This window comes from Capra hircus, chromosome 26 (genome assembly GCF_001704415.2).
Source record: "Capra hircus breed San Clemente chromosome 26, ASM170441v1, whole genome shotgun sequence".
Taxonomy (NCBI): Eukaryota; Metazoa; Chordata; class Mammalia; order Artiodactyla; family Bovidae; genus Capra; species Capra hircus.
In genome coordinates this window covers 44,375,166-44,387,989 of record NC_030833.1, presented here as the reverse complement: position 1 = coordinate 44,387,989, position 12,824 = coordinate 44,375,166, and the positions used below count along the sequence as shown (strand labels likewise).

The window sequence follows — 12,824 nt, the reverse complement described above, 5'->3', positions numbered from 1 at the left end:
CAGGATAAGAGTCTGATTCTTTTGTTTTTGAAGTTCTACTTCTGTCTAGGAAACTTAAAAGGACCTGAGACCCTCTCATCTAGTATTGAACTCCCTCAGTCTTTTTTTTAAAATGCCAGGTGGCATGATGGATCTCAGTTCCCTGATCAGGGATGGATCCCAGGCCCCCTGCACTGAGAGCACCGAGTCATAACCAATGGACCACCAGGGAAGTCCCTCCCTGAGTCTAATCCTCTCTCCTCCTTTGCTGGGTTTAACATGCTTCATTTCTTCTTTCTTTCTCTCAACACTGATGATCCATAATAATCACTACACATTGTTAGCTATTTTACTTCCAATTCTTTATAATTCCATACAAGTTTATTGATTCTTACTTCTTCAAATCAGATTCATTTTCAGTCCATTTAGGGGACTCAATCCCTACCATTCCAGGCCAAGAAGAAAATGAACTAGTGGTTTGATAAATTCGACAGTTATTTGTTAGCTAACACACTAGAACTTAACCAACCACCCATTCTGGAAACCCTCTCCATCTCTGCCTTCTCTGAGGCTAACTGGTTTTCCTTCTGGACATGGAGTGTGTGTGTGTGTGTGTGTGTGTGTGTGTGTGTGTGTGTGTGTGTGTGTGTGAAATCTTTCCCCCTTTCTGATCTGTCACTGCTGAAGTTCCTCGAGAATCAATCCTCAGCGCCATACTACTCTCATACACTGCATTCTCTTTCATCCACATCTCCAATTACCATTTACCATCTAAATCCTCATTATTTTCAAATGAATACCAACCTCTTCTCTGAGCTGCCTGACCATGTCTCAAAATCACCTCATATGTAACCTGAGTAAAAATGAAGTGATGATGATCCCACTCTGCAAACGTAGCCACCGTTCTTTATCTTAGTAGATGCCATTGCTTCCCTCTGATTTCCAGACTGAACACTCTTCCATCATCCTTGGCCTTTGTGCCCTTCATCACCAATATCTATTTCCTTAAGAAAACTTATTGGCTTTGCCATCTAACTAGCTCCAAATGCTTTTCTCTATTCACGCTGCTATCATTCTATCCTATCTGCTATCAGCTTTTATCTGGAAAATATGCTGACTGTTCTTGCTTTCACATTTTCACTCCTCCAAACAGAGGAAAGAGTGTGTAATTATAAGGCCAGAGCACATAATTATAAACCAACTCATCACATTTGCTAGCCTACAAGCCTGAAGTGCTTTCTTTAAATCCTTAAATCCTTCTTCATCTTGCATATTCCAAGTCCCAGACATACTGGTTTAGTTCCTTGAATATGTAATGTTGTCTCTTAACTTGGGGACTTTGTACATGCTGTTTGTCTGTCTAAAATACTATCAACACTTCCCTGCCCAACTAATACCAGCTAATTCTTTCCTAGCTAGTACCAGCTAATTCTTCAAAATTCAGCTCAAATCTAGTTAAAACGTCACTTCCTCAGAGAAATATTCCCAGAATAATTAATGTGTCTCTCTCTCCTCCACTGGACCATAGGTACCATGATGGCAAGGAGCATGGCTATTTTATTCACTGTTTTATATGTAACCTTTTGCAGGCACACAGAAAATATTTGTTAAATAAGTGAATGCATAGGACAAATGGAATGAACACGAATAATGCTGTTACATAATGGCCTTCTAGGTAATTATAGAATGTTTTAAAATCAGTCAACCTATCTATGTTTCTACCAACTTATTGGAAAAGATCCTGATGTTGGGAAAGACTGAAGGCAAAAGGAGAAGAAGGTGGCAGAGGGTGAGATGGTTAGATAACATCACCGACATGAGTTTGAGCAAATTCCTGGGAGATAGTGAAGGACAGGGATGCCTGGCATGCTGCAGTCCATGGAGTCACAAAAAGTTGGAAATGACTTAGCTGCTGAACAACAACATTTGTCTACTTACCTACATACCTATCTACCAAGCAATGCAGATTTAATATACATGATCACACTCAAAGATTTATAGAGATTTTCTCATAAGAAACAGTTCCTCCATATGAAAAACAATACCAATAATCATCAACTGAGATCATAAGTAAACGCACTCATGAATCTATACTCACATAACTATCAGAGCTTCTCAACTAAAGGGCTTAGATATGAATCCCTTCGGAGCATCAGGATAGAGTTAGAGCTGGTGAATCAACTGGCATAAGATGCTATACTCATTTTCTATGAGTGTCCTGACATATAATAATTTGGAAAGTACTGCTAGATGGGACCAGTTTGAGAGTATTTTTTGTTGTCCAGTCGGTGCTTTTTTTTACTTTTTTTTAAGGCAGTGATTGAGATCGTATTTTCAAAAGCACAGTAAATTGAATCAACAAGGGTACAAATTGAATCAGTCCATAATATTAGGATCCATTCACTGTGTTATCAGGTCACCACAAAATTATGTTTAAGAACTACATATAATCATATTATAAATGCTTATAATATGATAGGTGTTAAATCAAAAAAGCAGAATATAAAATTGTAAATGACCATAAGTACAATTTTAAACACAAAGATAGTTAATAGAAGTTATACTTAATTTGTTTAGACTGTGATTTTTCTTTTTAATCTATATCACTATGTTCTTTTAGCATGAAAATATAAAATAGTTTAATTAAAAATAGACATCATTATAAATAAAACACTGCCTTTAACTTGCTATTTTGTTTTTCTGCTCTGTATAACCCTAATTAGGGAATATAGCTGTGGTATACATAAATCACTCACTGAAGAGCAGTTTTTATACCAAAAATTCTTATGATAATTATAATTACATATACTTCAAATTAATTGCTTAATATATATAAGTATTTCCTTCAGAAAAAGAGATATTTTGCCTATAACTACTGAGTACAAATTCAACAATAAAAAATGATAGCTAACTTGAAAATATTTCATTTAAGAAGTAGTCTATATTCATATATCAGAAATACTTAGAATGAAATAGAATATGTGCTTTTTTCTATTTGATTTTCTGCATGGTTATTTTTTAATAAGACAGGATATAAATATGGAGATCAGTCTCTCTACCCAAACAGGGCTTTATCACAAGAAGTATCATAACCTAGAAGTAAATATTGAAAATAATTATTGAATTACACATCAGTCTCCCCACTAAACTGCAAGACCCTTACTATTAGAAAATATGGTTTCTATTTTGTATGCACACTGTAAAGTACAATCCTTAACTGATCATAAGCATATTTCTAAATGTCTGTTAAATGAATAAAAACATAGTCTTTAAGGAAAATAATGTAATTAAAATTCCTTTCCTCTAATGAAAATACCTTTCATCATACATGCTACTTTCTGCTCTAAATAAGATGTAATGAGCTTTACCTTCAATCTGAGATTGTTTCATCTAATGTCTTTTTGATTATAACTTCAAATTTTAAAAAGGAGAAGCCCTTAGTGGATAATTAACAGCAATTAAGATAAGCTTAAACATGACATAAAGGTAAAGTTTCTGTCATGGATAATTTTCTTTCTAGGAAATATATCTCAGGGCACATATTCTGCAGTAGAATAGTTTTGTTTTGTTTTATTTTGTTTTGGAGAAGAGTTTTGAGAAATATTTCCCTGGGATATTTCTTTCAAGTCAAATTTTCTGGACCAGCCATTCAAACTGAACACTTGGTGTGGTTTCTCTGAAAGATATGGTCTGTTTTCTGCCGCTGAATCCTGACTGTGCTAACAGCTAAGTTTCTACAAGTGAGTTTCCAAATGTCTCAGTTGAATCCATCTTTACTATCAGCTCTACCTCTTTTCTTTTTACCCAAATAGGCACAGTCAATGAGACAATGCCAACAATAATTTCACATGAATAAATAACATGATCATTTTAGTTGGGTTTTATAAAATATTAATCTTATCTTTAGTGGATTTTGCACAGTCAAGGGGACCTTGAAAGAATAAAGCTTACACTGGGTAGCCAAATCGTCATCTCAGTTTCAAATGGTGCAGAATTTGTGATCTATGTAGAAACCCAGAGACATTAACAAAATTATCCAGGGAATTTAGATCAATTGGAGGCTTCTCCTATCCCCTGCAGTGCTGGCAAACCTCACAAGTTCCTTAAATACAAAGTGAAGTCACAATGTACTGGAGGGAAAGAAATCCAATAGGAAGAGAAAACAGTGCTGTCGCAAATAGATGTTTAAACATGTTAGTTCACCTTAAAAATCCTCCCTGGGGAATAATTTAACAGTTTTCCTTCTCTGAGCGATAAGACACCTAATTAAAAAGACACTTTCAACTTCAGAAATCTTTAGATGTTGATTATTTATTAGAAAGCTATAAAATGCTAACCGTGTAAAAAGCATTACACCACCTTCTCCAGTAATTATAGTTATTTCGAAGAATACAATGCACATTATTCATCTCTCTAGAATTTAGATCAATGGTCTTAGACTTTCATTTTTCATCAAGCTATTTCCTTTTTCTAAATAATAATCAATGTTAAGGTATGTGGGTTATGTTTTCATTTGGGTTTGGTATTAACTGAATAGAAAAATTCAAACTAATTTATCCTAGTTGATTTATATGCAAGTATAAATATAATGATTAATTTATAATCCATTAAATTTATACGTCAAAGAACAACATTTAAATGCAGGTCATCATTTTATTGCCCTTTTTGGTTCTTTAATAATAATTGAACTTTCTTTTAACTAAATGTTTCTCTTTTATTAAAATGATACTTACAGGTAATTTCCAGGCTAGGTTTAATTTTACAATATGCTACTAAATTGAGACAAGTTTGCCTACATAAGATTAAAGAGTACTGTCTCAGATATAACTTGTTCTGTATAATAGATCTGCAATAAATTGTCTGAAAATCAAACCATCTAGCCAAATACATTAGAGTAAATTTCCGGTGACTACTTCTACAAATAATACCATCTACTTGTAGAGCCCTTTATAATTTACCAAGTATTTTTATATATTGCCATTAATTAAATCACTAAATAACATTATAGAGATAAGATAATGAGACTGAGAGACAGATGTTAAGACAGGACCAGAATTTGTTGGTTGGCAATAACAGAGCCAAGAGTACAACCTGAGGCTTCTAGTTCCCATTCAGAATCATGTTTTTTTGTATCGATGGATTCTCTTCCAGTGGGAAGACCTGTTGCTACACCTATCTTCTAATTGAATCTGAATCTCAATAGATTTGCTTTCCTTCCTACCTTGGAGAAGGCAATGTCACCCCACTCCAGTACTCTTGCCCGGAAAATCCCATGGACAGAGGAGCCTGGTGGGCTACAGTCCATGGGGCCGGGAGGAGTCGGACACGACTGAGCGACTTCCCGTTCACTTTTCACTTTCATGCACTGGAGAAGGAAATGACAATCCATTCCAGTGTTCTTGCCTGGAGAATCCCAGAGACGGGGAAGCCTGGTGGGCTGCCGTCTATGGGGTCGCACAGAGTCGGACATGACTGAAGCGACTTAGCAGCAATAGCAACAGCCTACCTTTAGTTAAAGCATGTGCAAGTGAACCCATAAATGCCCAGAATTAATGAGTCATATACATGACTTAACCTTTGTAAGGCCAGCGGTACACTGCTGCTGCTGCTGCTGCTAAGTCGCTTCAGTCGTGTCTGACTCTGTGCGACCCCACAGACGGCAGCCCACCAGGCTCCCCCGTCCCTGGGATTCTCCAGGCAAGAACACTGGAGTGGGCTGCCATTTCCTTCTCCAACGCATGCAAGTGAAAAGTGAAAGTGAAGTCGCTCAGTGTATCCAACTCTTAGTGACCCCATGGACTGCAGCCTAGCAGGCTCCTCCGTCCATGGGATTTTCCAGGCAAGAGTACTGGAGTGGGGTGCCATTGCCTTCTCTGGGATGTAAGTCTATGTCCCTCCAAAGAGCAGAGGAAACAAAAATTATATAGAGAAGAAAATGTGAATATATATCTACACAGCTTTGAAAATAATAGAACTTTATCTGTCAAAATGAATTATAATAATTATTTAGTTCTAGTCCAAAGTTTTAATCTTCATAGATTCTCAAGGCAAAAGAATTTATTTTATCCTTTTTTAGGTTACTACAAGACCAGCCAATCAGATTCTTCTCCTGTACCATCTAGTCACCAATATTAGTTGAATCAAACCTTCCTGTATCCTATATGATATCAAATATAAAATTGTATTTACTCAGGTTACCTTCCTGGGAGAAAGAACAGGATTATATAGAGTATACTTTTTAAAAAAATTAACATAAATTTTTTGCAGCAAATAGTCAATCTCAAATTATTTCACATTTTTGTTTAAAAAAAAGTAAAGCTTTGTTTTAAAGTAAATAATTCTAGTAGATTAAAAATGTACTCTGTTATATAAAAATACTGTGGTATATGTACTATCTCATAACTTTATGTACTATCTCAAATCATAACTTAACAACACAAGTTGTAAAATAAAATTTATATTTTATGGCAAGACAAGAAAAATTCAAACAAAAAGTTTGCTCTGCCCTTTGGTTTCCTCTCTCCCCACAATATGTCTTGTGTATCTGTATCATGTATTGACCAAACCTACCCCACTGGCAGAAATACCTGCTCAACCAGAAAGAGCAACATTCTCCTAGCACAATAAAACAACTCCTTAAAGATAACTTTCCTACTTGAATTTTTAAGGGGTCATATGTCACTTAAATCTGGATTATGTCAAAAATATGTTATTTGATGCACAGCCCTCTGTCAAAAAAAAACAACAAAAACCTTACATTAATGGTGCTTTGACTTCTGGTGGGCATTAACAGTTCTCAGAGCTTTCTGAGATGTTCTTCCGGGTTATAACTCAAGTTTGGCTCTAACAGAATTTTCCACTTCTTTCTTAGATCAACTGATTAGTTTTCACTGACAAAGTTCAATGTAAAGCAACAGTGTACTCACATGAGGAAATATTTCCAGCCTTATTATTTTTCATACAATTTCACAAACTGGTGAGCTCAACCACAATTCATTCAAAAAGTGTTTTCAGTGAAAGAAATCATGTATTTATTTATATTCAATTATTTGTACTGGATTTTAAACTAATCATTTTTTCTTGTACAGATGATCTTCCTCACCAAATTAAGGTTTCATATTTAAGGAGAGACATACTAAGTAAGCATACCATGTAATAATTATCTTGAGCAGCTTACTTATTTTCACTCATAAGTAGTTACTTTTTTTCCAACAGAATGTTGAGCTTTAAGTTCAACAAAATATTTGACCTTATGTCTATTCAAAACCATGTTTTAAAAATCAAAATTAGGGCCCATCAGATTTTCACTTACTTTGCTTTAGCTTCTGCATCTTCATATGCTTTATTAGAAACATCATCTAATCCTCCAATCAAATGTTTGAAAGAGCTGTCAGAGAGGAAAAAAGCTGTGATTAGGATAAATCCTCACCAAAGTGGTAACAATGACAGCATAGTCAATGACATACTGAAACAATCTGAAAGGATCTAAATAAAAATGAATTTAAACATTTAATATCAGCACTTTATAAAGAGACATATCAGATAATGATATAAACTGAGAGCAGGAAATGTCTTTTAAAGTGCTGTGAGATTTTACATTTTAATTTTAAACCTCTATAATGTTCATACATGCAAATGGCCTTGCTTGCCAGTTCAGTTCAGTTCAGTTCAGTTGCTCAGTCATGTCAATTCTTTGCGACCCCATGAATCACAGCACACCAGGCCTCCCTGTCCATCACCAACTCCCGGAGTTCACTCAAACTCATGTCCATCAAGTCGGTCATGCCATCCAGCCATCTCATCCTCTGTCATCCCCTTGTCCTCCTGCTCCCAATCCCTCCCATCATCAGGGTCTTCTCCAGTGAGTCAACTCTTCGCATGAGGTGGCCAAAGTATTGGAGTTTCAGCTTTAACATCAGTCCTTCCAATGAACAACCAGGACTGATATCCTTTAGAATGGACTGGTTGGATCTCCTTGCAGTCCAAGAGACTCTCTAGAGTCTTCTCCAACACCTTGTTTGTAGTGAGTGTTATAAAACAAAACATGCATGAAACATGTAGGATGTGTGCTAATTTAAATTTAAATGTTGCTTTGTCATTTTTACACACACTTAAAAAAATAACCTATTAACGGAAACTTGACAGTCTGCTTGGGGGCTGACTGGAAGGGGAAAGGAGTAGCTATTACATCAGGCCCTTGGGTAATGATCTCATCTGTGGAACAGGGTAACTAGATTGCTGGGCTAAATATACCAAGTATTTCTTTTCTTCCTTTTTTTTCCTTTGATGTGGTCCATTTTCATAGTCTTTGTTGAATTTGTTACAATACTGCTTCTGTTTTGTCTTGGTTTTTTGGCTGCAAGGCATGGGGGTCTTAGCTACCCCACCAGGGATCCTGCATTGAAAGGTAAAGTTAAACCCACAAGTCCACCAGGAAAGTCTTTATACTAAGTATTTTTAATACAAAAAGGAAACAAAAGACAATGACCAGACAAAAAGTCAAAGAATCAAGAATTGCATTCTATGGAGTATCAAGTTTTCTATAATGAACACATTCAGTTCACTTCAGTTGCTCAGTCGTGTCTAACTCTTTGTGACCCCAAGGACTGCAGCACGCCAGGCCTCCCTGTCCATCATCAACTCCTGGAGTCCACCCAAACCCATGTCCATTGAGTTGGTGATGCCATCTAACCATCGCATCTCCTGTCCCCTTCTCCTCCTGCCCTCAATCTTTCCCAGTATCAGCGTCTTTTCAAATGAGTCAGCTTTTTGCATCAGGTAGCCAAAGCACTGGAGTTTCAGCTTCAACATCAGTCCTTCCAATGAACACCCAGGACTATCTCCTTTAGGATGGACTAGTTGGATCTCCTTGCAGTCCAAGGTACTTTCAAGAGTCTTCTTCAACACCACAGTTCAAAAGCAAGAGAATGGCAAACTACTTCAGTATTCTTGCCTTGAGAAGCCCATGAACAGTATGAAAAGGTAAAATGAACTTATTAATTAGGGTCAAATGAATGAATGTGAATGAATGAGCAATAGGCAGCAGTCCATATAAAAGTTTCAAAAATATAATTAATGATAAAATAAATGATAAATGTAATCTCCATGGTTGAGAATGGTTAAAATATGATTTTGGCCATTGTTCTTTATGTGCTAAAACTGCCCATTTTCTTATTGAATATTTTATTAGAGAAATCTTTCTTTGAGAAACTCCTTAAAGTGAGATGGGCTTACGTTGTAAAGTAAAATACATATCTTTAATTATGAAAAAAAAGGTAATATCTGGTTGATTTCCTATTTTCATAAATAATATGAAATTTAAACACAGAGAGTTTAAGTTATTTATCCAAAATGATAGCAGTTTAGAATTATAATCCATTTTCTCTGATACCCAATCCTTTCCTTTATGATACTTAAATATTTTAAACACAACCAAATCTAAACATTGTGAAAAGGCACTAACAGAGGAAAAAGGAGAATTAAGTGGTAAAAACAAAGAGCAAGAACTATTAAAACGCAGCTTTTCAAAAATACTTGGAACTATTAATACATTGTTTTCTTAAATATTTAAAATGCATAGCAATTTGAAAATGCAAATAGTTGCAAAAATTCCTGTCTTCCTCCTTCAGTTCAGTTCAGTTGCTCAGTCCTGTCAGACTCTTTGAGACCCCATGGACTACAGAACACCAGGCCTCCCTGTTCATCACCAACTCCCAGAGTTTATTCAAACTCATGTCCATCAAGTCGGTGATGCCATCCAACCATCTCATCCTCTGTTGTCCCCTTGTCCTCCCACCATCAGTCTTTCCCAGCATCAGGGGTTTTGCCAATGAGTCAGTTATTTGCAACAGGTGGTCAAAGTATTGGAGTTTAAATTTAGCATCAGTCCTTTCAATGAATATTCAGGACTAATTTCCTGAATTAGGATGGACTGGATGGATCTCCTTGCTGTCAAGGGACTCTCAAGAGGCTTCTCCAACATCACAGTTTCAAAAGCATCAATTCCTTGGGACTCAGATTTCTTTACATCCAACTCTCACATCCATACACGACTATTAGAAGAACCACAGCTTTGACGAGATGGAACTTTGTTGGCAAAGTAATGACAGCTTTTTAATATGCTGCCTAAGTTGGTCATAACTTTTCTTCCAAGGAGCAAGTGTCTTTTAATTTCATGGATGCAGTCACCATCTGCAGTGATCTTCAGTTCATTCAGTTCAGTCACTCAGTCATTTCTGAAATTACGACCCCAAGAATCGCAGAACACCAGGCCTCCCTGTCAATCACCAACTCCCGGAGTTCACAAAAATTCTTTTGCATCGGGTTGGTGATGCCATCCAGCCATCTCATCCTCTGTCCTTTCCTTATCCTCCTGCCCCCAATCACTCCCAGCATCAGGGTCTTTTCCAGTGAGTCAACTCTTCGCATGAGGTGGCCAAAGTACTGGAGTTTCAGCCTCAGCATCATTCCTTCCAATGAGCACCCAGGACTGATCTCCTTTAGAATGGACTGGTTGGATCGCCTTGCAGTCCAAGGGACTCTCAAGAGTCTTCTCCAACACCACAGTTCAAAAGCAGCAATTCTTCGGTGCTCAGCTTTCTTCACAGTCCAACTCTCACATACATACATGACCACTGGAAAAACCATAGCCTTGACTAGACGGACTTTTGTTGGCAAAGTAATGTCTCTGCTTTTGAATATGCTATCTAGGTTGGTTATAACTTTCCTTCCAAGGAGTAAGCGTCTTTTAATTTCATGGCTGCAATCACCATCTACAGTGACTTTGGAGCCCCCCCAAAATAAAATCTGACACCGTTTCCACTGTTTCCCCATCTATTTGCCATGAAGTGATGGAACCAGATGCTATAATTTTAGTTTTCTGAATGTTGAGCTTTAAGCCAACTTTTTCACTCTCCTCTTTCACTTTCATCAAAAGGCTCTTTAGTTCCTCTTCACTTTTCTTCCATAAGGGTGGTGTCATCTGGATATCTGAGGTTACTGAGATTTCTCTTGGCAATCTTGATTCCAGCTTGAGCTTCTACCAGCCCAGCGTTTCTCATGATGTACTCTGCATAGAAGTTAAATAAACAGGGTGATAATATACAGCCTTGACATAGTCCTTTTCCTATTTGGAACCAGTCTGTTGTTCTGTGTCCAGTTCTAACTGTTGCTTCCTGACCTGCATATAGATTTCTCAAGAGGCAGGTCAGGTGGTCTGGGTTTCCCATCTCTTCAGAATTTGCACAGTTTATTGTGATCCACACAGTCAAAGGCTTTGGCAGTGATCTTAGAGTCCCCCAAAATAATATCTGCCACTGTTTCCATTGTTTCCCTATTTGCCATGAAGTGATGAAACCAGACGCCATGACCTTAGTTTTCTGAATGTTAAGTTTTAAGCCAACTTTTCCACTTTCCTCTTTCACTTTCATCAAGAGGCTCTTTCGTTCTTCTTCGCTTTCTGCCATAAGGGTGGTATCATCCGCATTTCTGAGGTTATTGATATTTCTCCGAGCAATTTTGATTCCAGTTTGTGCTTCATCCTGTTCAGTATTTCTCATGATATACCCTAGATATAAGTTAAATAAGCACAGTGACAAATTGCAGCCTTGATGTACTCCTTTTCCTATTTGGAACCAGTCTATTGTTCCATGTCCAGTTCTAGCTGTTGCTTCCTGACCTGTATAAGGTTTTTCAGGAGGCAAGTCAGATGGTCTGGTATTCCCATCTCTTTAAGCATTTTCCACAATTTGTTGTGATCCACACAATCAAAGGCTTTGGCATAGTCAATAAAGCAGAAATAGATGTTTTTCTGGAACTCTCTTGCTTTTTCAAAAATACAACAGATGTTGGCAAGTTGTTCTCTGGTCCCTGTGCCTCTTCTAAAATCAGCTGAACATCTGGAAGTTCATGGTTGAAGCCTGGCTTGTAGAATTTCGAGCATTACTTTACAAGCGGTGAGATGCATGCAATTGTGCGGTACTTTGAGCATTCTTTGGCATTGTCTTTCTTAGGGACTGGAATGAAAACTGACCTTTTCCAGTCCTGTAGCCACTGCTGAGCTTTCTATATTTGCTGGCATCAGTGAGTGCAGCACTTACATAGTATCATCTTTTATGATTTGAAATAGCTCATTTGAAATAGCTCATCACCTCCACTAGCTTTGTTTATAGTGATGCGCCTTAAGGTCCACTTAACTTCACATTCCAGGATGTCTGGCTCTAGGTGAGTGATCATACTATTGTGATTCTCTGGATCATGAAGCTCTTTTTTGTACAGTTCTTCTGTGTATTCTTGCCACATCTTCTTAGTAACTTCTGCTTGTGTTAGGGCCATACCATATCTGTTTTATATTGTGCCCATCTTTGCAAAAAATGTACCCTGGTTATCTCTAATTTTCTTGAAGAGATCTCTAATCATTCCCATTCTATTGTTTTCCTTTATTTCTATGCAAGGGATGGTCTTGATCCCTGTCTCCTGTACAGTGTCATGAATCTCCATCCGTATTTCATCAGGCACTCTATCAGACCTCTTCCCTTGAATCTATTTCTCACCTGGACTGTATAATCATAAGGGATTTGATTTAGGTCATACCTGAATGGTCTACTAGTTTTCCCTACTTTCTTTAATTTAAGTCTGAATCTGGCAGTAAGGAATTCATGATATGAGCCACAATCAGGTATCAGAGCAATGACCCCACTAGAGACTGACCCAGATTAGTCTGGGAGTGTCCAGGAGTCTTCAGCAGAGGCGTGGGGCAAGGGTGGCCGGCTGCAGGGTAGGTGGCATTGAGTGTAGCAGTACATGCGTGAGATCTTCTGATACCATTATCTTGATTACCTCCACTG

General features: G+C 37.3%; 1 protein-coding gene across 4 annotated transcripts in view; it reads right to left on the bottom strand.

Annotated features, from left to right (window-relative positions):
- The window catches only part of PRKG1 (protein kinase, cGMP-dependent, type I), a 1,377,467-nt gene that overhangs the window by 118,540 nt on the left and 1,246,103 nt on the right, over window positions 1-12,824 (bottom strand). For all 4 annotated transcript variants that reach the window (XM_018041139.1, XM_018041140.1, XM_018041138.1 and 1 more), the window contains exon 9: window positions 7,292-7,366. In XM_018041139.1, the coding sequence (XP_017896628.1) occupies window positions 7,292-7,366 (75 nt within the window). The remainder of the gene's footprint in view (window positions 1-7,291; window positions 7,367-12,824) is intronic.